Below are 27,338 nucleotides of genomic sequence, written 5' to 3'. Positions count from 1 at the left end.
GGTGAAGTCCCCACTCTCCCGGGTGAAGGTCGTGTCTGCTGAGGAAGTCTGCTTCCCAGTTGTCCACTCCCGGAATGAACACTGCTGACAGTGCTATCACATGATTTTCCGCCCAGCGAAGAATCCTTGCAGTTTCTGCCATTGCCCTCCTGCTTCTCGTGCCGCCCTGTCTGTTTATGTGGGCGACTGACGTGATGTTGTCCGACTGGATCAACACCGCCTGACCCTGAAGCAGAGGTTTTGCTTGAATTAAGGCATTGTAAATGGCCCTTAGTTCTAGAATGTTTATATGAAGAGATGTTTCCATGCTTGACCACAAGCCCTGGAAATTCCTTCCCTGTGTGACTGCTCCCCAGCCTCTCAGGCTGGCATCCGTGGTTACCAGGATCCAATCCTGAATGCCAAATCTGCGGCCCTCTAGTAGATGAGCCCTCTGAAGCCACCACAGGAGAGACACCCTTGTCCTTGGCGACAGGGTTATCCGTTGATGCATCTGAAGATGCGATCCGGACCATTTTCCCAGTAGATCCCACTGAAAAGTTCTTGCATGGAATCTTCCGAATGGAATCGCTTCGTAAGAAGCCACCATTTTTCCCAGGACCCTTGTGCACTGATGCACTGAGACCTGTCCTGGTTTTAGGAGGTTCCTGACTAGCTCGGATAACTCCCTGGCCTTCTCCTCCGGGAGAAACACCTTCTTCTGGACTGTGTCCAGAATCATTCCTAAGAACAGTAGACGTGTCGTTGGAATCAGCTGCGATTTTGGAATATTTAGAATCCATCCGTGCTGACTTAGCACTACCTGAGATAGTGCCACTCCGACTTCTAACTGTTCCTTGGTTCTTGCCCTTATCAGGAGATCGTCCAAGTAAGGGATAATTAAGATGCCTTTTCTTCGTAGAAGAATCATCATTTCGGCCATTACCTTGGTAAAGACCCGAGGCGCCGTGGACAATCCAAACGGCAGCGTCTGAAACTGATAATGACAGTTTTGTACTACAAACCTGAGGTACCCTTGGTGAGAAGGATATATTGGGACGTGGAGATAAGCATCCTTGATGTCCAGCGACACCATATAGTCCCCCTCTTCCAGGTTCGCTATCACCGCTCTGAGTGACTCCATCTTGAATTTGAACCTTTTTATGTAAGTGTTCAAAGATTTTAGATTTAATATTGGTCTCACCGAGCCGTCCGGCTTCGGTACCACAAATAGTGTGGAATAATACCCCTTCCCCTGTTGTAAGAGGGGTACCTTGATTATCACCTGCTGGGAGTACAGCTTGTGAATGGCTTCCAGAACTGCCTCCCTGTCGGAGGGAGACTTTGGTAAAGCAGACTTCAGGAACCGATGAGGAGGAAACGCCTCGAATTCCAGTTTGTACCCCTGTGATACTACCTGTAGAATCCAGGGATCCACTTGCGAGTGAGCCCACTGCGCGTTGAAATACTTGAGACGGGCCCCCACCGTGTCTGAGTCTGCTTGTAAAGCCCCAGCGTCATGCTGAAGACTTGGCAGAAGCAGGGGAGGGCTTCTGCTCCTGGGAAGCGGCTGCATGGTGCTGCCTTTTTCCTCTTCCTCTGCCCTTGGGCAGAAAAGAGTGACCTTTTGCTCGCTTGTACTTATGGGAACGAAAGGACTGAGTTTGAAAAGACTGTGTCTTTTTCTGTTGATGTGAAGTAACCTGGGGTAAAAAGGTGGATTTTCCAGCCGTTGCCGTGGCCACCAGGTCTGTTAGACCAGCCCCAAATAACTCCTCCCCCTTATACGGCAATACTTCCATGTGCCGTTTGGAATCTGCGTCCCCTGACCACTGTCTGGTCCATAATGCTCTTCTGGCAGAGATGGACATTGCGCTTACTCTTGATGCCAGGGTACAAATATCCCTCTGCGCATCACGCATATATAGCAATGCATCCTTTAAATGTTCTATAGTTAACAGAATATTGTCCCTATCCAGGGTATCAATATTCTCAGTCAGGGAATCCGCCCATGTGACTCCAGCACTGCACATCCAGGCTGATGCGATTGCTGGTCGCAGTATAACACCAGTATGTGTGTATATACTTTTTAGGATATTTTCCAGCCTCCTATCAGCTGGTTCTTTGAGGGTGGCCGTATCAGGGGACGGTAACGCTACTTGTTTAGATAAACGTGTGAGCGCCTTATCTACCCTAGGGGGTGTTTCCCACCGTGCCCTAACCTCTGGCGGGAAAGGGTATAGTGCTAATAACTTATTAGAAATTAGCTGTTTTTTTATCGGGGGAAACCCACGCTTTATCACACACCTCATTTATTTCCTCAGACTCAGGAAAAACTATTGGCAGTTTTTTTACACCCCACATAATACCCGCCTTTGAGGTATTTGTAGTGTCAGAAAGGTTTAATGCCTCTTTCATTGCCGTGATCATGTAACGTGTGGCCCTACTGGACATTACGTTTGTCTCGTCACCGTCGACACTAGATTCAGTATCTGTATCTGGATCCGTGTCGACCCACTGAGGTAGCGGCCGTTTTAGGGCCCCTGAGGGTGTCTGAGACGCCTGAACAGGCACTAATTGATTTGCCGGCTTTCTCATGTCGTCAACAGTTTTTTGTAAATTGCTGACATTATCACTTAATTGCTTAAACACAATCATCCAGTCAGGTGTCGACTCCCTAGGGGGTGACATCACTAACACAGGCAACTGCTCCGCCTCCACCTCATTTTCCTCCTCATACATGTCGACACACGCGTACCGACACACAGCACACACACCGGGAATGCTCTGATAGAGGACAGGACCCCACTTAGCCCTTTGGAGAGACAGAGGGAGAGTCTGCCAGCACACACCCAGCGCTATATATATACAGGGATAACCTTATATAAGTGTTAATCCCTTATAGCTGCTGTTAATCTAGTTATTTGCTGCCAAAATGCCCCTTCTTCTCTTTTTTACCCTGAATCAGATGCAGTACTGCAGGGGAGAATCAGGGAGCCGTCCTTCCAGCGGAGCTGTGAGGGAATAATGGCGCCAGTGTGCTGAGGAGATAGGCCCCGCCCCTTCACGACGTCCTTAACTCCCGCTTTTTTGTGTAAAATGGCAGGGGAAAAAATACATCCATATAGCCCTGGAGCTATATGTGATGTATTCCTTTTGCCAGCTAAGGTATATGTGTGTTATATTGCGTCTCAGGGCGCTCCCCCCCAGCGCCCTGCACCCTCAGTGACCGGAGTGTGAAGTGTGCTGAGAGCAATGGCGCACAGCTGCGGTGCTGTGCGCTACCTTAGTCTTGAAGACAGGATGTCTTCTGCCGCCGCTTTCACCGGACCTTCGTCTCTTCTGGCTCTGTAAGGGGGACGGCGGCGCGGCTCCGGTGACCCATCCAGGCTGAACCTGTGATCGTCCCTCTGGAGCTAACGTCCAGTAGCCTAAGAAGCCCAATCCACTCTGCACTCAGGTGAGTTCGCTTCTTCTCCCCTTAGTCCCACGATGCAGTGAGCCTGTTGCCAGCAGGACTCACTGAAAATAAAAAAACCTAACTAAACTTTTATTCTAAGCAGCTCTGGAGAGCTACCTAGTTTGCACCCTTCTCGGCCGGGCACAAAAATCTAACTGGCTTGGAGGAGGGTCATAGGGGGAGGAGCCAGTGCACACCACCTGATATCTCAAGCTTTTATTTTGTGCCCTGTCTCCTGCAAAGCCGCTATTCCCCATGGTCCTTACGGAGTCCCAGCATCCACTTAGGACGTTAGAGAAACCTAACAAAGTATTTTCAGAGGAACTCAGTAGAGCTCCCCTGTGTGTGACCAGTCTCCCTGGGCACAATTCTAAAACTGGAGTCTGGAGGGGGGGCATAGAGGGAGGAGCCAGTTCACACCCCTTCAAAGTCTTAAAGTGCCCATGTCTCCTGCGGATCCAGTCTATACCCCATGGTCCTTGAAGTGTTCCCAGCATCCTCTAGGACGTATGAGAAATGTACGATACAGTACGACAGTTACAAATGTAATTACCCATAGTGCGTTGGGAGCAGACAAACAAAATAAGTCATAGCGGTATAAAGTTGCATGCAAACAAACATTGGGATACAAAGTGATTATAGATGGATCAACTAATAAAACAATTATATGGCTGACAGAACCTGGGAGGGATGGAAGAGATGGGTGGATCTTACACGGCAATCCTGGTAAGATACCAGGTGGTATTATGAAGGCTATAATCAACTTGTTCTCTAGTTGTCGTCTTTCTGTTCCAGTCATTACTCTCTCCTGTCACCATATATTCCTGTCTTCTCTCTTTCATGTATCCCAGCAGTGGTGGATCCAAATGAAGGACCCTGATCACACGCACTGGAAAACTGAGGACCATTGTCAGTGAACACTTCCATAGGAACACCATGCCTTGCAAAGATTGACTTCATGCAACTGATTATGGCTATACTAGTAGTTGTATGTAGTGTCTTCACCTCAGGGTAGTTAGAGTAATAATCAGTCACGACAATGTACGTTTTCCCATTACAATCAAACAAATCTGCACCAACTTTCTGGTACGGTCTCTCTGGCACTGCGTGAGGACTCAGTGGCTCGACTTGTTGTTTCGGTCTATACGTAAAACATAATTCACATGTAGCTGTAGTCTGTGCTATGTCTTGGTTCATTCTTGGCCAATACATAACTTCACGGGCTCTCCGCTTACATTTTTCTTTTTCCTAAGTGGCCTTCATGTATCTTGCACAGCATAGTTTTTCTTAGTCGTGCAGGTATGACAAACCTATTGCCTTTGTAAATAATACCATCGACAACTGTAAGGTCACTGCGGTACATCCAATAATCATGGATAGACAGCGGGCATGCATGTTTTTCTGCTGGCCAACCTTTCAGAATGATATCTTCCAACACTTTCATTGTGTCATTTGTCTCAGTTTCTTTCCTAATCTGTTCTTGTCTTGCAAGAGACACTGGTAGAGAAGCTACGATCAAATTAATATAGGCTTCTATCTCTTCATCCATCAGACTTTTGGAACCTTACACTTTCTCGTGCTGTGGACAAAAGTGATCAGCAATGTACATGTATTTGCCGGGACAGTACAGCAAGTGTACATCATATTTCTGTAGTCTGATAAGCATTCGTTGAATTCTCATGGGACAGTCATGTAATGATTTAGTCATGATAGCTACCAATGGCTTGTGGTCAGTTTCCACTGTAAATGTTTGACCATACACAAACTGATGAAATTGCTCATATGCATATGTGATCGCTAGAAGTTCTTTTTCTATCTGAGCATACCTTGTTTCAGCACTTGTCAGTGCTCTTGATGCATAGATTACTGGTTGCCATGTATCCTCATGTTCTTGTAACAGCACTGAGCCTAGGCCAAACTGCGAAGCATCTGCTGAAATTCTTAATCTTTTCGCAGGATCAAAGAATTTTAGCACTGGTTGCTCTGTAATGATCTGTTTCAAGTTTTGACAACTTTCTTCTTGTTCATGTGCCCACATCCACTCGTTATCTTTGTCCAACAACCATCTAAGAGAGGCTGTTCGTTCAGAGAGTTGAGAAATAAACTTTCCTAAGTAAGTAATCATTCCTAGGAATCTTCTGACGTCGTCTTTGTTGTTAGGACGCTCCATGTTCACTATGGCTGATATTTTCCTTGGGTCTGGTTTTACACCTTGATCCGAGACCATGTCGCCCATAAAGGTAAGTGTATTCACGCCAAATTCACAATTGTCCTTGTTTAGTTTTAGAGTCACTTTCTTGACAAGTTCCATTACTTGTCTCAATCTAGAATCATGTTCTTCCTTTGTAGATTCCCAGACAATAATGTCATCCATCATTGTTTCAACACCTGGAATATGTTCAAAAATCATGTGTATCTTTTTGTGATATACTTCTGGAGCAGACAATATTCCATATGGTAGTCGAAGAAATCTGTATCGACCTTCTGGTATATTAAATGTACAAAGCTCTGAGCTGGCCTCATCTAGCTTCATTTGCCAGAATCCTGAAGATGCATCCAATTTACTGAACTATTTTTCTCCCGCAAATTGCGACATGATTTCATCTCTGGTTGGTAGTTCGAAATGTTCTCGTTTAATAGCTTTGTTTAACTCTCTGGGGTCTAGACATATTCTGAGTTGTCCATTTTTCTTTTCAACAATTACTAAGGAGCTTACCCATTCAGTAGGCTCATCAACTTTCTGTATCACACCCAAGGCTTCCAAGCGATTTAACTCATTTCTGCTTTTCTCTCAGCGCAAACTGCACTTTTCTACAGGGGTGTATCACTGAAGAAACTTGCGTGTCTATATTTATTTTATGCTCTCCAGGCAAACAACCTAGACCTTCAAACAAGTCTCTGTATTCTGTAAACATCGATTTGCAGTCATCTTCTACTTGTGATGTCACCATAAAAACTTTCTTTAGCAAGCTTACTTTCTCACAGGAACTTAATCCTAGAATCAGTTGCACATTTTTATCCACAATCAGTAGATGTTTTAAACTGTTGTCCCTTATATTTCAGTGTCACTAAGCATGTACCTTTCACAGGAATTTCCTCCCCAGTGTACCCTGTAACTTTCACTTTGGCTGGATGAATTTTAGGTTTTACTCTAAAAATAGGATTTTGGTACTTACCAGGTAAATCCTTTTCTTTGAATACATAGGGGGCACTGGAGTACTCTTGGGATATGGACGGTGCGTAGCAGGGAAAGCACATTTAAATATTTAAATGAGCAACCCTCCTCTTCCCTCCTCCATACTCCCAGGATCCTCAGTGTTTTTTACTGAGCCGAATAGGAGCGACAGAGAAGTGAACAATGGAGAATTACATACAACATTATAAAATAACGGACAACAATAAAGTTGACACATAACGTTACTGACAACTAAACAGTTGACACCATAACCGATAGAACTTGAAAATTTAAACCAGTCGGTGAGAATGTGTTACCATAAGATCCCCTGAACTTACCACAAACCAGGTAAAACTGCTCTGGGTGGGCGTCCAGTGCCCCCTATGGATTCAAAGAAAAGGATTTACCTGGTAAGTACCAAAATCCTATTTTCTTTTTCATCCACTAGGGGTCACTGGAGTACTCTTGGGACGCACCAAAGCTTCCCCCGTGGGCGGGAGAGCTGTTTGGCACCTGTAACACTAGGTGGCCAAAGCTAGAAGCTGATGCCGCAAACGTATCAAACTTGTAAAAGCGCACAAACGTGTGCACTGCTGACCATGTAGCCGCACGGCAAAACTGCGTCGTAGAAGCCCTACGACCAGCTGCCCATGAAGTTCCCACAGAACGTGTGGAATGAGCTGTTACTAATGTAGGCGGCTGTAACCTAGCATGAAGGTAAGCCTGACGTATGGTCAGTTTAATCCATCTGGATAAGGTCTGCTTAGAAGCTGGCCAACCCATCTTGGCAGCATCATAAAGAACAAACAACGTATCCGTCTTACGAACTGTAGACGTTCGGGATACATAAACGCGTAATGCGCATACCACAACCAAAGTTCCAGAATTTCCTGTTAAGACATGAACTACTATTGGTTGATTGATGTGAAAAGATGACACTACCTTTGGCAAGAAAGCGGGATTCGTCCGAAGTTCCGCTCTGTCATCATGAAACATCAAATACGGTGGCTTGCATTACAAGGCACCCAAATCTGAAACACGCCTTGCCGAAGCTAAGGCTAGAAGAAAAATAGTTTTCCAAGTGAGAAACTTAATATCCACTTGTTGTAAGGGTTCAAAATATGAAGACTGTAAGAAATCTAAAACCAGATTCCCATGTCGCTGTAGGTGGAATGAATGGAGGCTGTACTCTGAGGACACCTTGCAGAAAAGTGTGTACAGACGGCAATAGAGCCAAACGTCTTTGAAAGAAAATTGACAAAGCAGATACCTGCACCTTTAGTGTAGAGAAACGCAGTCCTCCATCTAACCCCATCTGTAGAAATAACAAAAGACGGAATAACTTGAAAGATGATGTCGGAAACTTCCGAGCTTCACACCAACCTATATAGGCACGCCTAATTCTGTAATAATGAGCTGCCGTAACTGGCTTCCTAGCACGTAACATGGTTGGTATAACCGATTCTGGAATGCCGTCTTTTCTTAAGAGGGCGGCTCAACAGCCACCCCGTCAAACGCCGCCGCGCTAAATTGGGGTAAAGGAAAGGACCCTGTTATAACAGGTCCGGACGTAGTAGGAGCGGACAAGGATAGTCTGCGAGTAGTCCGCGGAGATCCGAGAACCAAGCTCTCCAAGACCAATGAGGCGCTACTAGTATGACTGTGGCGGACTCTCTTGTGATCCGTTTTAGCAACAAAGGGAGGAGCGGAAACGGTGGAAACGAGGCTGTACGGCCACGCAATTGTGAGAGCATCCGCCGCTGCCGTTGGATCTCGCGTTCTGGACACATACTGGGGCGTTTGGTGATTGTGGCGAGATGCCATCAGGTCCACTTGAGGGCAACCCCACCTGTGGACCAGCATGTAAAACACTTCTGGATTTAATGCCCATTCCTCTGGATGAAAATCCCGACGGCTGAGATAATCCGCCTCCCAGTTGTCCACTCCCGGAATGAACACTGCCGACAATATCACTTGGTGATACTCGGGCCAAATGAGGATTCGAGCTACTTCCCGCATTGCCATGCGGCTTCTCGTTCCTCCTTGTTTGTTGATGTACGCGACCGACGTCGCGTTGTCTGACTGCACCTGGACAGTCTGAGACCGAAGCATGTACACTGCTTGCCGTAGCGCATTGTAAATTGCCCGGAGTTCTAGGACATTTATAGACAGCAATCTTTCGTGATCCGCCCAGAGACCCTGGAGCTGACAATTTTGAACTACAGCTCCCCAACCTCTGAGGCTCGCGTCCGTCATTAGAATTATCCAATTCCAGGCGCCGAATCGTTTTCCTGCGGTTAGATTGTGTACTTTGAGCCACCAGAGTAGAGATACTCTGGCCCGTGGCGACAACCTCACCCTGTGGTGAATCTGCAGATGCGAGCCCGACCACTGTGCGAGCACATCCAGTTGAAAAGGACGTGAGTGAAATCTTCCGAACTGAATCGCTTCGAAAGCCGTCACCATTATGCCTAACAGACGAATGCACAAATGTACCGAGACACTGCGTGGCTTGAGCAGTAATTGTACCAGATGACGAATAATCTGTACTTTCTGTTCTGGTAGGTAATTTCTTTGATTTACCGTATCGAGAATCATTCCTAGGAATTGAAGTCGTTGAGACGAATTCAGATGTGATTTCTTGAAGTTGACAATCCCACCGTGCTGAACTAGTACATTGTACGTTAGTAATGTAATTTGAAGGAGTATTTGTTGAACTAGAGCTGTGATGAGAAGGTTATCTAAGCACAGAACCATTATCACCACCCGGGATCTGAGAATAACTTATCACAGACATCACCCTTGTGACAACCCGAGGCGCTGATGAGAAACCAAACCGGAGAGCTTGAATGGTGGACTGCCAACGTTTAAGTATGCCAGATGTAGTGGCAAAATTTTGAACGCGTAAGAACGCATCCTTGAGATTTTAGGGAGAATATGATTTCAGTGGTTGTAAACCTGCAATCACTGACCGCATGAATTCCACTGATTGAGCCTCTTTCGGTATAATATGGAATATAACAGTCGGCCGGCTGCGGTACTACAAAAAAAAATTGTAATAACCTTGAATCTAGGAGAGACTGAATTGCGGTCTACAGAACTGCCTTTGTGTCCTCTGACACAGGCTGGCTAGTTTTGGAACTAGCCTTGACAAACCACAGCAAAGGTGGTAGACAATGGAACTCTATGTGTGATTGAACACTAATTATGTAACCGCAGATCTGTGGATTTCAGTAATAATGTCGAATGAGACATCAGAAGAATTGCTCGCACAAAAGAAGAAACAAGACAATTAAAAACTTGCCATGCCATTGGCTTGTCAGCAGCCGTTGTGTCCGAACTTCGGTTAAACCACCTTCTCGACCACGTGTAGTCGTGTCGTGTGTTGTAGGACAACTGGAAAAGACTGAGGTTTAAAAGATTTGAACCCTGGTGCAGTTTTCCTTGTAAGAACTGGTGTGGCAATGGCTGTAAACAGACTCTCACGCCGGAGCGTGAGAACTTAAACTTCCTAATTTAGGAGTAAATAACACATTTCCGTGTAAGGCCACGCAAAGCGTCTGTCAACCACAAAGATTGATGGTGAACTACGAGAACTAACATGGCTGACAGCTATAGCAGACATGCGTAAATTCTCAGGCGATATACCAATGTGAGTAACAAGCCGTCGAAACTGTTCTGAGGCCAGAACTGGCTATTAACTACGTTATTTATGCGACTATAACGTCGGTAACCCAAACCCCAACTACAGCATAGACATTGCCTTTAGCATAGCTTGAATGTCCACTCTGACTAGTCATTAAGTGTAGTTGCAGGTGGGACCTGGAAAGTTTTGACACCAAGAAATGCCGTCATAGACTCTGGTATAGTGAATGGCTTAATAATAGAATTAGAACAATGAACACACACACCCGCACAGGCGCTCGCTGCGTTCTATCCTATAGGAACGCTTGCATTTGAAATAGGTTCCTTAGTGGCATTAAAAACTCAGAACCTTGCGTCTGGCATTGAATCGTTTTGTACCACACAGCCGATGTTAGCATGCGCCCTCTGATGGGTACTGTTTATTTATTATTTATTATCAGTTATTTATATAGCGCACACATATTCCGCAGCGCTCTCACAGAGAATACACGACCCTCCAGATGAGCATGTGACTTCGTTATAAACAGTTATATGTAGCCGCCCAAATAGGATTAGGATAGATGTCCGGATGCGGACTGGTATTCCCACTGTGCACGTGGATTCCCTTAGATATCTTAAGTAACGTGTACATAAACTAGAAAAGTATTGCTGCACACTTTCTTGTGACAGAAAATTCCTAACACCACCCCTGCTCCTCTAGTGGGGAAGTGTTGTAGGACCGCAGAAAAATGTCCTGGACAAAGAAACAGGAAATTGAGTTAAAATGGTGTCCAGCCATGTGCGCAGTGCCATGTGCTTTCACCATATGTTAAGCATAAGAAAAAATAAACAATACAAATCAATTTCCAACTTACAGTAATGTTAGTCAAAACAGATCAGGCATACATTACATATTACTGCTTATATATGCCAGATATACATATGTAATATACTTCCTACGTATATATGACATACTACAACGGGTGGTCTTCTGTTTGCCGGCGGTCGGGCTCCCGGCGCTCAGTATACCGGCGCCGGGAGCCCGACAGCCGGAATACCGACAATTATTTTCCCTCATGGGGGTCCACGACCCCCATAGAGGGAGAATAAAATAGTGTGGCGCGCGTAGCGTGGCGAGCGCAGCGAGCCCGCAAGGGGCTCATTTGCGCTCGCCAAGCTGTCGGTAAGCCGGCGGTCGGGCTCCCGGCGCCGGGATGCTGGTCGCCGGGAGCCCGACCGCCGGCCAGCCGTAGTGAACCCACTACAACATCTACATGCCAACTATACATCTGTAACAAATCACCATGCATATATTAGATATTATAACATATGCATATTATTTATAACATATGCATGCAATCGGGACCTGGCATACCCTTTCTATGCATATGAGATACTCTCCTTGTGGGTATAATCATCCCCCCCCCCCGTGTCCCGCGATCTCCCCCTGTGCAGCCGTAGTGCTCTCTCCTCTCCCACTGACATAGCTAGCGGAAGGGAGCCGGAGAGCAGCGGGGGACGGATGCAGAAGCCCAGCGGCGGCAGCCTGTCTGTCCGCGGCTGGGCTGAATAGCGGGCAGCGGGAGCGCACTGTGATCAGTGCGCGACCGCTGAGAACGATGTGCGGTCTGAGCGTGTCGGGCGGGCAGTGAGGCAGGCATCGGGCGGCCAGCAGGGTTTCTGTAGCGGCGGCCAGCGGGGAGTATGGAGCGGGTGGCCAGCGGCGGAAGACCACGCTCCCAGCACCTGCTGTGTGTCTGGGAGCGTGCAGTACTGGGGGAGTGCACTAACCTTGCGGAAGCTGTGGAAGCTAACCGCCTGCAGCCTCCTCCTTCGTCTTGCGGCAGCAGCACTGAAAGCGCCTGTTAGAAAAAATATGACTCCTCTGAAATCTCCTCCACCCAGCGTGTACATGTGGAGGAGATGGCCGCTAGATCCCGGACCCTCACTTCTCTGTAAGTGGGGAAGGGACTCCCTGAGGCACATAAAAAACACTGAGGATCCTGGGAGTATGGCGGAGGGAAGAGGAGGGTTGCTCATTTAAATATTTAAATGTGCCTTCCCTGCTACGCACCGTCCATATCCCAAGAGTACTCCAGTGACCCCTAGTGGATGAAAAAGAAAGTCTTATAGTCTTGAAACGATATTAAATTCACCTGTGTGCCAGTATCAAGCTTAAAGGGAATGACAATCTCGTTCACAGTTAAAGGGACAATCCATTCTTTCTTATCTGCACTGCAAAGTTCAATGCAATCCACAAAGAATTCCTCTGTTTGTTTAACAGCATGCACATTGGTTGTTTCCCTTTTCATTTTACAGCATTTGGCAAAGTGATTAAGTCTACCACATTGCATACAGGTTTTACCATAAGCAGGGCACATTTTAGGATTGTGAGCATTTCCACATCTACTACACATTTCCTTATTAGACTGTGGCTTAGACCGCTTCATTCTTGAGAAAGGGAGGTTTGCTTGGCTCTGTTTTCTGCACTACAATGACAGCAGCATCAACTTCCTTGTGTAACTTTTTGGCTTGAAATCTAGTTATTTCTGCAGATCTGCACAGTCACTGCCTTTTCTAGTGTTAGGTCTTGCTCTCTCAGCAATCTCTCTCCGAGTCCATTATCAGGTATTCCACAGACAATACGATCTCTAATCAGTGAATCCTTTAAATCACCAAACTCACAGATTTTACTGAGTGATTGCAGCTCTGTAACATACTGATCAAATCCATCTCCAGACTTCTGATCACATGTAAAAAAACTTATATCTTTCATATGTCACATTTTTCCTTGGCACAAAGTAATCTTCAAACTTTTGCATTATAGAAGATAGCACCATATTCTGCCCCTCATCAAACTGAAAACTATTATAAATGTCCAGCACATCCTCTCCTATCACATGGAGGAAAATGGATGCCTAGTTTTGTCAGCCTCTGTATCCGCTCCACATGCAGCAAGATATATATTAAACCTTTGCTTAAATCTTTTCCAGTTTTCAGACAAGTTACCAGACATCAGCATGCCTGTTGGAGGAGCTAGTTTATCCATGGTTACTCACTGTTTGAGGAGAGGAGCACACGGCAGGCTTTGCAGACACTGAGTATCACAGCCTTACAGACTTCTGCAGGATTCTTTCACACTCTGAGAGCACTAGCAGTCCAAGTTACACTTCTTCTGACACCATGTTTTGTTCATATGTTTGTAAATCCAGTCATAAGGACACAGAGACATGTGAGTTCACTTCTGTGCTGTTTATTCGATCACCAACTCCAGGCACACTGCACACTGGACCACCCACTTCCCAGCATTCCCCTGGTCCTAGGGACCATCACTGAAGATTCAGGCTTACACAGATTAGTAAGGGAGTGTCTACAAATATTAAGCATTCTAATACACTAACATCAGAGGGGGTAACTTGACCTGGACCCTGGTCTAGGGTCTAGTTGTTAAGAAGCAAAACATCAAATATGAAGGCGATTTATTCATCATGATTGTTTTATATTTGATCCCATTTAGGATGACAAAAAAACAAAAACATTCTGTAAATACCTTCCATCCAAGGAATTCAGCTAATGCAAGGCAACCATCATCACAGTTTCCAAGCCAGGCTACATCCCTAAATACAAACAAACAATTAAAGCTGCAACTATCTAACTAGAATTGAGCATCTACTTTAAAGCACAGATCGACATTCATCAGGACATTGAAAAATAAATATGCTAAGGGAGTACCATTTTTTGCTAGCTACAATGCACTCTTGAACTTGTCAATATTCATGCAATTTAGAGAAAGCCGTGTCACACTTTACTATATAACAGGTTCGGAGTGTGCAGAGCCAATACAGCACAACCCACAGCATTTAACTGATATTGTTATTACATACTAAGGGGGAGATGTATGAAGCAGTGAAATGAGAGGAGAAGTCAGACAGTGGAGACCTTGTCCATGGCAACCAATCGATCTTGAAGTAACATTTTTCAAGCGCATTCTATAAATTACAGGTAGCAGCTGATTGGTTGCCATGGGGAACTTCTCCACTCGTCAATGCTTTATACATCTACCCCGGAGTTGGCGGTTAAAAGGAAAGGTGTTCCATATGTGAATATTTGATATTCTCCTCAGAGGTATAATTTTAACTACGTTCAAGTTGTATATTTTTACCTGTAAGCTTTGTCAGAGTCAAAATCCATCCCGCCTCCCAAACCTAGGAGTCCAAAAAAGGAGTCCCCCTGAGGTGTCAAGCAAAATGAGGTTATGATAGTGAAACAAGGGAAAATTATGATTAAAAAAAAAAACTATTCTGTTCCATGCCTGTCCTACCTCTCCAGTCTTATCCTTGTTAATTAGAAGACGTGGTGTTTTGCTAGGAACCCTGCCAAAAGATAACACATTCATTCTCATTATGCTTTCTAGATTTCGCTAACTCTTTAGTTTCCAAAATCATTTATGTTACTACACAACGCTAAACATGGAAGTGCTGACTGTGCCGTACAGCATTTAGACTCCTGGATGTTATAGGATTTGGTGGGATTCCCAATTTTAAACTTCTCTGTGGCCTCCTGCCACTTATAATTACACAATATTGTTATGGGACATTATATTATCCACATAAAATGTTATAAGCATGGATAGCTGGCGAACAAAGGAATTGTATCAAATCCTGTAAAAATAATACTTTACAGCCAGCACTTAGGAGGCGAGTAGAACAGACAGTGCTGGACTGTATAGTTACAAGGTAAGGTCCATTTACTCACTGCTATTGCGACTTTGCAAAATCTGAAGTTCAAACTGCATGCAAAAATCGAATATAACTGCAATGTATTTAGTATGTGGTTCACATCCTGTATATCTGCGGATGATTTGCATTGGTTGCATTCACATGTTTGCGCATAAGTCCTTAATGCAAGCTGAAAGGTGCTTTCTCCATTCCTTTCAATAGCCCATTCATTTCAACCGATTTCCAGGGTGTTTGCAATGTAGAGCCATACTAAAATAAATGGGCTATTTACAATGAATATTGATTCATACGGCGCAGCATGGATTCCCCCTAGATCCCCAATCAGCTCCAGCACTAATTATTCTGGGATAGTTTCCACAAAACCATGGCAACAGAAATTACTGAAAAGCATTGGCGCTATTATGGTCCTGGGGTACTGGATATATTTATAGTATGTGCAGAAAAAATGTAGACCATTATAGATTAAAGCAGTGGTTCCGAAACTGGTTGTTCTGGCACCCTTGGGGTCCTGAGTTGGTGGTCCACGACTAATTAAAATTACACGGTCAAGTCACACTATTATGACCACTTCCTACATTTGACGCCGGCAACGCGTAGCTCATGAAGTACGTTGTATCGTGCGCTGGCTTGATGGGTATATAAAGATGTGCGATAGGTCGTCTGCACACAAATCACTCGTTCCTGTCATGGGTAAAAATAAGATTTTACTTACCGGTAAATATATTTCTCGTAGTCCGTAGTGGATGCTGGGGACTCCGTAAGGACCATGGGGAACAGATGGGCTCCGCAGGAGACAGGGCACTCTAAGAAAGAATTAGGACTACTGGTGTGCACTGGCTCCTCCCTCCATGTCCCTCCTCCAGACCTCAGTTAAGGAAACTGTGCCCGGAAGAGCTGACAGTACAAGGAAAGGATTTTGGAATCCAGGGTAAGACTCATACCAGCCACACCAATCACACCGTATAACTCGTGATAAACTTACCCAGTTAACAGTATGAACAACAACAGAGCATCAGACCAACCTGATGTAACCATAACATAACCCTTATGTAAGCAAGAACTATATACAAGCATTGCAGAAGAAGTCCGCACTTGGGACGGGCGCCCAGCATCCACTACGGACTACGAGAAATAGATTTACCGGTAAGTAAAATCTTATTTTCTCTAACGTCCTAGTGGATGCTGGGGACTCCGTAAGGACCATGGGGATTATACCAAAGCTCCCAGACGGGCGGGAGAGTGCGGATGACTCTGCAGCACCGAATGAGCAAACACAAGGTCCTCCTCAGCCAGGGTATCAAACTTGTAGAATTTTGCAAAAGTGTTTGAACCCGACCAAGTAGTTGCTCGGCAAGCTGTAATGCCGAGACCCCTCGGGCAGCCGCCCAAGAAGAGCCCCCCTTCCTTGTGGAATGGGCTTTTACTGATTTTGAAGGCGGCAATCCAGCCGCAAAATGAGCCTGCTGAATTGTGTTACAGATCCAGCGAGCAATAGTTTGCTTTGAAGCAGGAGCACCCAGCTTGTTGGGCGCATACAGGATAAACAACGACTCAGTTTTCCTGACTCCAGCCGTTCTGGCTACATAAACCTTCAAAGCCCTGACTACCTCTAGTAACTTGGCATCCTCCAAGTCACAAGTAGCCGCAGGCACCACAATAGGTTGGTTCAAATGAAAAGATGACACCACTTTTGGCAGAAATTGCGGACGAGTACGTAATTCTGCCCTGTCCATATGGAAACCAGATAGGGGCTTTTATGTGACAAAGCCGGCAATTCTGACACACGCCTAGCCAAAGCTAAGGTCAACAGCATGACCACCTTCCTCGTGAGATATTTTAACTCCACGGTTTTAAGTGGCTCAAACCAGTGTGATTTCAGGAAACTCAACACCACGTCAAGATCCCAAGGTGCCACTGGTGGCACAAAAGGGGCTGAATATGCAGCACTCCCTTTACAAAACGTCTGAACTTCAGGAAGAGAAGCCAGTTCCTTTTGAAAGAAAATGGATAGGGCTGAAATCTGGACCTTAATGGACCCCAATTTTAAGCCCAAAGTCACTCCCGACTGTAGGAAGTGAAGGAACCGGCCCAGCTGGAATTTCTCTGTAGGGGCCTTCCTGGCCTCACACCAAGCAACATATTTTCGCCATATACAGTGATAATGTTTTGCTGTCACGTCCTTCCTAGCCTTTATCAGCGTAGGAATAACTTCATCCGGAATGCCTTTTTCCGCTAGGATCCGGCGTTCAACCGCCATGCCGTCAAACGCAGCCGCGGTAAGTCTTGGAACAGACAGGGCCCCTGTTGCAACAGATCCTGTCTGAGAGGCAGAGGCCATGGGTCCTCTGCGAGCATTTCTTGTAGTTCCGGGTACCAAGTCCTTCTTGGCCAATCCGGAACAATGAGTATTGTTCTCACTCCTCTTTTTCTTATAATTCTCAGCACCTTGGGTATGAGAGGAAGAGGAAGAAACACATAGACCGACTGGAACAACCCACAGTGTTACTAGTGCGTCCACAGCTATCGCATGAGGGTCTCTTGACCTGGCGCAATACATGTGTAGCTTTTTGTTGAGGCGGGATGCCATCATGTCCACCTGTGGCAGTTCCCAACGACTTGTAATCTGTGTGAAGACTTCTTGATGAAGTCCCCACTCTCCCGGGTGGAGGTTGTGCCTGCTGAGGAAGTCTGCTTCCCAGTTGTCAACTCCCGGAATGAACACTGCTAACAGTGCTTTTACGTGATTCTCCGCCCCGCAAAGAATTCTGGTGGCTTCCGCCATCGCCACCCTGCTCCTTGTGCCGCCTTGGCGGTTTACATGAGCCACTGCGGTGATGTTGTCTGCCTGAATCAGCACCGGTTGGTAGCGAAGCAGAGGCTCCGCTTGACTTAGGGCGTTGTATATGGCCCTTAGTTCCAGGATATTGATGTGCAGACAAGTCTCCTGACTTGACCACAGACCCTGGAAATTTCTTCCCTGTGTGACTGCCCCCCCCCACCCTCGGAGGCTTGCATCCGTGGTCATCAGGACCCAGTCCTGAATGCCGAACCTGCGACCCTCGATAAGGTGGGCACTCTGCAGCCACCACAGAAAAGACACCCTGGCCCTGGGGGATAGGGTGATCAGCCGCTGCATCTGAAGATGCGATCCGGACCACCTGTCCAACAGATCCCACTGAAAGGTTCTCGCATGGCCGAAGGGAATGGCTTCGTATGACGCCACCATCTTTCCCAGGACTCGCGTGCATTGATGCACCGACACCTGTTTAGGTTTTAAGAGGCCTCTGACCAGAGTCACGAGCTCCTGAGCCTTCTCCGCCGGGAGAAAAACCTTCTTCTGGTCTGTGTCCAAAATCATGCCCAAGAAGGGCAGACGCGTCGCAGAAATCAGCTGCGACTTTGGAATATTCAGAATCCAGCCGTGCTGTTGCGACACCTCCTGAGAGTGTGCTACGCTGATCAGCAACTGCTCTCTGGACCTCGCCTTTATAAGGAGATCGTCCAAGTATGGGATAATTGTAACTCCTTGCTTTCGCAGAAGCACCATCCTTTCTGTCATTACCTTGGTAAATATTCTCGGTGCCGTGGACAGACCAAACGGCAACGTCTGGAATGTGTAATGACAATCCTGTACCACAAATCGGAGGTACGCCTGATGAGGTGGATAAATGGGGACATGAAGGTATGCATCCTTTATGTCCAGAGACACCATATAATCCCCCCCTTCCAGGCTTGCGATGACCGCTCTGAGCGATTCCATCTTGAACTTGAACCTTTTCAGGTATATGTTCAGGGATTTTAAATTCAATATGGGTCTGACCGAACCGTCCGGTTTCGGTACTACAAACATGGTCGAATAATAACCCTTTCCTTGTTGAAGGAGGGGAACCTTGACCACCACCTGCTGAAGATACAATTTGTGAATTGCATTTAACACTGTTTCCCTCTCGTGGGGGGAAGCCGGCAGGGCTGTCGGTGAGGGGGCATCTTCTCAAAGTCCAGCTTGCATCCCTGAGACACAATATCTATTGCCCAGGGAGAGAACCCACTTGTGGCTGAACTTACGCAGGCGTGCCCCCACCGGGCCTAGCTCTGCCTGTGGAGCCCCAGCGACATGCGGTGGATTTTTGTAGAGGCCGGGGAGGACTTCTGTTCCTGGGACCTAGCTGTGTTGTGCAGCTTCTTTCCTCTGCCCCCGCCTCTGGCAAGAAAGGACGCACCTCAGACTTTCTTGTTTCTTTGTTCTAGTGGCTGCATTTGATAATGTCGTGCTTTCCTAGGCTGTGCAGGAATATAAGGCACAACAACAGAATTACCAGCTATAGCTGTGGAGACCAGGTCCGAGAGCCCTTCTCCACACAATCCTCAGCCTTCCATATGCCTCTTAAGTCGGCATCATCTGTCCATTGCATATTCTACAGCACACGTCAAGCAGAAATCGACATAGCTTTGTCTCTAGGACCCAGTATACTCATGTCTCTTTGGGCATGTTTTATATATATATATATATATATATATATATATATATATATAGAATGCATGGAAGGCGGCACTCAGGAGACTTTCAAAGATGTGAAAAAACGTGCTTTAATATCGACGTTTCGGGAGACGCACTCCCTTCCTCAAGATACAGCAAGACACTTGTCTTGCTGTATCTTGAGGAAGGGAGTGCGTCTCCCGAAACGTCGATATTAAAGCACGTTTTTTCACATCTTTGAAAGTCTCCTGAGTGCCGCCTTCCATGCATTCTACATAGAGCCACTTTGCTCAGGGAGGGCACCGGAGCATATTCCCAGCAGGGACGAGGAGTGCCAGACCCAACAGAGCGGTATATATATATATATATATATATATATATATATATATATACACACATAAATCTCTTAAGACAGCATCTTTAATATATATATATCTCTATATATACATATATCTGTATATATCTACATACTAGGGTCTCAATCTCTGCTGATAAGGTACCCGTCCACGCTGCCCCAGCGCTATAAACTCATGCCGACACAATCGCCGGTCTGAGTAGTGTACCAGAATGTGCACGCTATCTGCAGGATCCCTGAGAATAGCTGTTACGACAGGTTACCTTTTGGGCAAACGTGACACCCTAGGGGAAGATTCCCATCGTATTCTGGCCCTAGTGGGGAAAGGATACTGCCTGAGAATTCTTTGTGGGAAACTGCAGTCTCTTGTCTGGAGATTCCCGCTCTTTTTCCTCACGAGAGGAGGGAAATTTACCTCAGCTTCCTTCCCCTTAAACATGTGTACCCTTGTGTCAGGGACAGATGAGTCATCAGTGATATGCAAACCATCTTTTATTACAATAATCATATATTGAATACTTTTCTGCCATTTTGGCTGTAACTTTGCATTATCGTAGTCGACACTGGAGTCAATCTCCGTGTCGACATCAGTGTTTATTATTTTGGATAGTGAGCATTGAGAGACACTGAAGGTCTCTGCGACAGAGGGACAGACATGGGTAGATTTCCTGTCTGTTCTCTAATCTTTTGTGCAATAAATTCACCTCCGCACTTAATTACACATATCCAACAGGTGTCGGCGTTGTCGACGGAGACACCCTCACACACACATATTTGCTCTATCTCCTCCTTAGGGGAGCCTTTTATTTGAAGACAGTTCCCCCACAAGGCCCTTTGGAGAGACAGAGAGAGAGTATGCCAGCACACACCCCAGCGCTATATGACCCAGGAATCACACAGTAACGTAGTGTTAACCCAGTAACTGCTGTATATATTGTTTTTACGCCAAATTTATGTGCCCCCCCTCTCTTTTCACCCTCTTCTATCGTCTGCAGGGGAGAGCCTGGGGAGCTTCCTAACAGCGGAGCTGTGGAGAGAAAATGGCGCTGGTGAGTGCTGAGGAAGAAGCCCCACCCCCTCAGCGGCGGGCTTCTGTCCCGCGATTTTGTGTAAAATAATGGCGGGGGCTCATGTATATATACAGTGCCCAGCTGTATATATGCTCTATTATGCCAGGAGGTACTCAATTGCTGCCCAGGGCGCCCCCCCCTGCGCCCTGCACCCCACAGTGACCGGAGTGTGCGGGTTTAATGTGGGAGCAATGGCGCACAGCTGCAGTGCTGCGCGCTACCTCATATGAAGACAGGAGTCTTCTGCCGCCGATTTTGAAGTCTTCTTGCTTCTCTCGCCGGCTTCTGTCTTCTGGCTCTGCGAGGGGGACGGCGGCGCAGCTCCGAGATCGGACGACCAAGGGTGAGTTCCTGTGTTCGATCCCTCTGGAGCTAATGGTGTCCAGTAGCCTAAGAAGCACGACCTATCCGCAGTTAGTAGGTTTGCTTCTCTCCCCTCAGTCCCACGTAGCAGAGAGTCTGTTGCCAGCAGATCTCTCTGAAAATAAAAAATCCTAACAAAATACTTTCTTATTAGCAAGCTCAGGAGAGCTCACTGAAGTGCACCCAGCTCTGTCCGGGCACAGATTCTAACTGAGGTCTGGAGGAGGGACGTAGAGGGAGGAGCCAGTGCACACCAGTAGTCCTAATTCTTTCTTAGAGTGCCCTGTCTCCTGCGGAGCCCGTCTGTTCCCCATGGTCCTTACGGAGTCCCCAGCATCCACTAGGACGTTAGAGAAACGGGAAATTTATCAGAGGAGATGATTATTGGCTTTTGGGCCATGGGTGGCAGTATTTGTGAAACAGCATAGTTTCTGCTGCTATAGCGTAGGTGTATTGTGACTGGACAAATGGCACCATTGCGAATAACCGACATGGATACTGCAGAACACCGCGTGCCAGTGATGTGAAAGGTGAACATCGGCTACGAAGGTGCATGAGGGCTGACTAAAATGCTACAGTGGAATAGCTCACCATTAAAATGAACCTGGGGGCTACCAGACGTGTGTCTAAAATGACAGTAAACTCTGCTGTGTATGGGGCTCCGAAGTGAACGAAGGTGCATTAGCATAAAAGTCTTCAATTTGCACAGCTGTATCGGAATTGGACCTCCAATGATTGGCAAAGGGTTTCCTTTCACAGATGAGTAACGTTTTCTGCTTCACTGAATGGATGGACGTTGGCACGTCAGGCGAGAAACATTGGAGAACAAACACCCTGCAACCACTGCTGAAAGAACACAAGCTGGTGGTGGCAGTGTTATGTCTGGGAGATGTTTTCATGGCACTCTCTGGGCCTAATCATCCATGTGGAAGGCACTCTCGACCAATTTGGATATGAATCCATCCTTGCAGGTCACGTACACTCATACATGCCGATAGTCTACCCTGGGGCGGATGGGATCTTCCAGCAAGAAAACGCGACATGTCACACGGCTAGAAATGTCCAACAGTGGTTGGACGAGCAAGACCAAGACTGGTGTTCACTCTGTGGATCCATCGCCACGCACCCTCCAGCAGTTGTGGGATGCACTGCAGTCAGCATGGCTCTAGATACCTTTACCAACCTACCAGCACCTTCCAGCCTGTCTAGCTACTGTCCGTGCTGCACACGGCGATTGCTTTGGCTTTTAGCTGGTGGTCATAATAATGTGACTCAACTGTGTATTTATGGTCAATGTAATAGGGAACAACCAGTGCTTGTGGCTTCCAATCATAAAATATGTGGGGAAACAGAGGCGAATCCTGTCCCTAACCACATAACCTAAGGATGACATATAAACACATTTGAATAATTCAATGGGATTTTTTTTCTCAATAAAGAAAATTTTGTCCTAGGGGTGAGAAACATTCTGATACTCTAGGGCAAACCTGGCCAACCTCTGGCTCTTCAGCTGTCGTGAAACTACACATCCCAGCATGCCCTGCAACAGTTCTAAGCATTCCCTAATAGCAAAACAGTCAGGGAATGCTGGGCAGTGTAGTTTCTCAACAGCTGGAGCGATACAGGTTGGCTAGGCCTGCTATAGGGCGTAGAGAAGACACAAAAGTTTCAACACTTACTTGCCAACAAGGGAGGCAAATGGCTGCACTTGAAGAGACGTCCCCATTATAATGAGGAGATCAATCTTTTGGAAGTCCTAAGGAGAAGAGGATGCATTTGGTAAAGACATGATTTTTTCGAGCTAGCAAAACATTTATATTCTTAGCCCTGAGAAATATTAAATTCAACTAATCCATCATTTTTCATGATCATTTGGTCAATATTTGACAGACTTTAATTGCATCCTGTGGACCATACTGTATACTATGTACCAAAGGTAAGCAGTCTGGATGTCATGTTCCATAAGAATAAATACAAATAAATTGTGCCAGTATGTTAAACATTTCTAAAATAATGAAAACTTTCAAAAACTTATAGGGGTATATGCAATTGCGGTCGAATTCGCGGCAATTTTCGCCGTTTTTTAATTCGACTCAATTCGACAGGTGAATCCCGGAAGGTGGCTTCCGGAATTCACCATATTCAATGAAAAACGGATTCGCCAGAGTCGCGGGCGAAAATCGGCCGATTTGGCGGATTTTGCCGCGATTTTAAAAAACGGTAAAAAAACGTGAAAAACCCGAAAAAAAAATGGCGTGGGGTCCCCCCTCCAAAGCATAACCAGCCTCGGGCTCATCGAGCTGGTCCTGGTTCTAAAAATGCAGGGAAAAAATTGGCCAGGGATCCCCCGTATTTTTAAAACCAGCACCGGGCTCTGCGCCTGGTGCTGGTGCCAAAAATACGGGGGACAAAAAGAGTAGGGGTCCCCCGTATTTTTAACACCAGCATCGGGCTCCACTAGCTGGACAGATAATGCCACAGCCGGGGGTCACTTTTATGCCGTGCCCTGCGGCCGTGGCATTAAATATCCAACTAGTCACCCCTAGCCGGGGTACCCTGGGGGAGTGGGGACCCCTTCAATCAAGGGGTCCCCCCCCCCCCAGCCACCCAAGGGCCAGGGGTGAAGCCCGAGGCTGTCCCCCCCCATCCAATGGGCTGCGGATGGGGGGGCTGATAGCCTTTTGTGATAATAAAAAGATATTGTTTTTTCCAGCAGTACTACAAGTCCCAGCAAGCCTCCCCCGCAAGCTGGTACTTGGAGAACCACAAGTACCAGCATGCGGGAGAAAAATGGGTCCGCTGGTACCTGTAGTACTACTGGGAAAAAAATACCCAAATAAAAACAGGACACACACACCTTGATAATAAAACTTTATTACACACTACCGACACACACATACTTACCTATGTTGACACGCCGACTGCCACGGTCTCCGACGATCCGAGGGTACCTGTGAAAAAATTATACTCACCTTCCAGCGTCCAGAGATAAATCCACGTCCAGAGAGTAAAATCCACGTACTTGTTTAAAAAAAAAAAACCCGCAAAAACCCGCTCCATACCGGACTAGAAAGGGGTCCAATGTTTTCACATCAGACCCCTTTCTCCCGAATGCCGGGACATCACGTGACTCCTGTCACTGACGTCCCTTCAGCCAATCAGGAAGCGCTACTTCCGTGGCGCTCACCTGATTGGCTGTGCGCTGTCTGTACTGTGACAGCACATCGCAAAGCCGCTCCATTACTTTCAATGGTGGGAACTTTGCGGGTAGCGGTGGGGTCACCCGCCGGTCAGCCGCTGACCGGCGGGTGACCTTACCGCTAGCCGCTAAGTTCCCACCATTGAAAGTAATGGAGCGGCTTTGCGATGTGCTGTCACAGTACAGACAGCGCACAGCCAATCAGGTGAGCGCAACGAAGTTGCGCTTCCTGATTGGCTTAGAGACCTTTCTGTGACAGCTGTCACTGACAGGTCTCATTCGTGGAAAGGTGTCCCATGTGTCAGCATGGGACCCCTTTCAGTCCGGCATGGAGCGGGTGTTCGGTTTGTTTTTTTGCCAAGTACGTGGATTTATCTCTGGAGCCTGGTTGAGGTGAGTATATTGATCTTTTATTTTCAGGTACCCCTGGATTCTACATGGAGAAGAGGACCGATGTCGGCGTGTGAACATAGGTAAGTATGTGTGTGTCGACGTATGAAATAAAGTTTTACTTTCACGGTGTGTGTGTCCTGTTTTTATTTGGGTATTTTTTTTCCAGTAGTACTACAGGTACCAGCGGGCCCGTTTTTCTCCCGCATGCTGGTACTTGTGGTTCTCCAAGTACCAGCTTGCGGGGGAGGCTTGCTGGGACTTGTAGTACTGCTGGAAAAAACAATATTCTTTTCATGATCACAAAAGGCTATCAGCCCCCCCATCCGCAGCCCATTGGATGGGGGGGGGACAGCCTCGGGCTTCACCCCTGGCCCTTGGGTGGCTGGGGGGGGGTCCCCACTCCCCCAGGGTACCCCGGCCAGGGGTGACTAGTTGGATATTTAATGCCACGGCCGCAGGGCACGGCATAAAAGTGACCCCCGGCTGTGGCATTATCTGTCCAGCTAGTGGAGCCCGATGCTGGTGTTAAAAATACGGGGGACCCCTACGCTTTTTGTCCCCCGTATTTTTGGCACCAGCACCAGGCGCAGAGCCCGGTGCTGGTTTTAAAAATACGGGGGATCCCCTGTCAATTTTTCCCCCGCATTTTTAGAACCAGGACCAGCTCGAAGAGCCCGAGGCTGGTTATGCTTTGGAGGGGGGACCCCACGCCATTTTTTTTTATGATTTCACCGTTCCAGCATAAAAAAAAAATAAAAAAAAAATAATATTTTAAAAAATATATAAATAATATTTGTGCCTCCAAAAAAAAAAAAAAAAAAAGTACCTAATCCCTTCTAATATAAATAGATCTGCTATTCCCAAAAAAAAAAAACACAAAAAAAAACATGTTTAATTTTTTTTTATTTGTTTTCACCCTCCAAAGTGTGGCGGATTGAAAATGACGAATTTGCTGTCTAAAAGCACTGCTGTCGAATTTCCAAACTTGAATTGAATATGCTCTGGTCGAATTGCAGCACTTGTATCATTGCAGAAAAGTCGAATTTGCAAAAAGTCGAATTTCAAAAAGTCGAATTTTGAAAGTCCGTTTTTTGGTCGGAAAGCACTGAATTGCATAGGCGATTTTTTTTTTTGGTCGAAAATGACCCGAAATTCGACAATTTCGGGAATTCGACCGCAATTGCATATACCCCATAATAAACCTACTGAAAAAGAGCACATACAATAGCAATAAATATTTTTTTTAAGACTTACTTGCAAATTTAATATGCTAATACATTTTTATATCTTATATATCGTTTTATTGATATTATATGCGCTCTTTTTTCAGTGGGTTAATTATAACTTTTTGTAAGTTTTAATTTTGTACTAATTGGAGTGATACAGAGTTGCTTGTTAGGAACTTTGCACAGTAATAATATTGTACTTACATAGTTATATCTGAAAAAATAGGATTTTAATTACCTACCGGTAAATCCTTTTCTCGTAGTCCGTAGAGGATGCTGGGGTCCACATTAGTACCATGGGGTATAGATGGGTCCACTAGGAGCCACTGGCACTTTAAGAGTTTGAGAGTGTGGGCTGGCTCGTCCATCTATGCCCCTCCTACCAGACCCAGTCTAGAAACTGTGCCCGGGGAGATGAACAACTTCGAGAGAAGGATTTTACACAGATAGTGGCGAGATTCACACCAGCTCACACAAACAAGGCACACCAAGCTAAATAGCTTGAAAACTCAGCAATAGCTGAATAACATTTGTGAACCAAGTAACAACGCAGTACTTAACTACGAACAAAGCAGTACTGACCCAAGTAACCATTGCAGGATAACAAAACTCTGGATGGGAGCCCAGCATCCTCTACGGACTACGAGAAAAGGATTTACCAGTAGGTAATTAAAATCCTATTTTCTCTTACGTCCTAGAGGATGCTGGGGTCCACATTAGTACCATAGGGATGTACCAAAGCTTCCAGAACAGGAGGGAGAGCGCGGAGGCTCCTGCAGAACTGATTGACCAAACTTTAGGTCCTCAGAGGCCAAAGTATCGAACTTGTAGAACTTATCAAACGTGTTCGACTCTGACCAAGTAGCCGCTCGGCAAAGTTGTAAAGCCGAGACCCACCCGGCAGCCGCCCAGGAAGAACCCCACCTTACGAGCAGAGTGGGCATTAACAGATTTTGAACACAGCAATCCTGCCATAGAATATGCATGCTGAATAGTGAACCTGATCCAGCGAATAATCGTCTGCTTAGAAGCAGGACAACCAATTTTCTTGGGATCATACAGGACAAACAGAGTCCTATTTCCCGTGACGAGCAGTCCTCTTCACATAGATCTTCAAAGCCCTCACAACATCCAAGGACTTTAATGTAATTGAGGAGTCAGTAGCTACTGGCACCACAATAGGTTGGTTGATATGAAAAGCCGACAACCTTTGGAAGGAACTGCTGACGTGCCCTGAGCTCAGCTCTATCTTCATGGAAGATTGAATAGGGGCTTTTA

At 46.3% G+C, this 27,338-nt stretch overlaps 1 protein-coding gene across 3 annotated transcripts in view; it reads right to left on the bottom strand.

Annotated features, from left to right (window-relative positions):
* Positions 1-27,338, bottom strand: part of SIRT2 (sirtuin 2) — a 156,053-nt gene that overhangs the window by 12,392 nt on the left and 116,323 nt on the right. For all 3 annotated transcript variants that reach the window (XM_063955666.1, XM_063955663.1, XM_063955665.1), the window contains 4 exons: positions 22,922-22,998; positions 14,560-14,611; positions 14,401-14,468; positions 13,789-13,855 (listed from right to left, as the gene is read on the bottom strand). In XM_063955666.1, the coding sequence (XP_063811736.1) occupies positions 13,789-13,855; positions 14,401-14,468; positions 14,560-14,611; positions 22,922-22,998 (264 nt within the window). The remainder of the gene's footprint in view (positions 1-13,788; positions 13,856-14,400; positions 14,469-14,559; positions 14,612-22,921; positions 22,999-27,338) is intronic.

Source organism: Pseudophryne corroboree, chromosome 2, assembly GCF_028390025.1.
Source record: "Pseudophryne corroboree isolate aPseCor3 chromosome 2, aPseCor3.hap2, whole genome shotgun sequence".
Classification (NCBI taxonomy): Eukaryota; Metazoa; Chordata; class Amphibia; order Anura; family Myobatrachidae; genus Pseudophryne; species Pseudophryne corroboree.
Note: the sequence above shows the minus strand (reverse complement) of the source record. Positions and strands in the feature narration are given on the sequence as shown.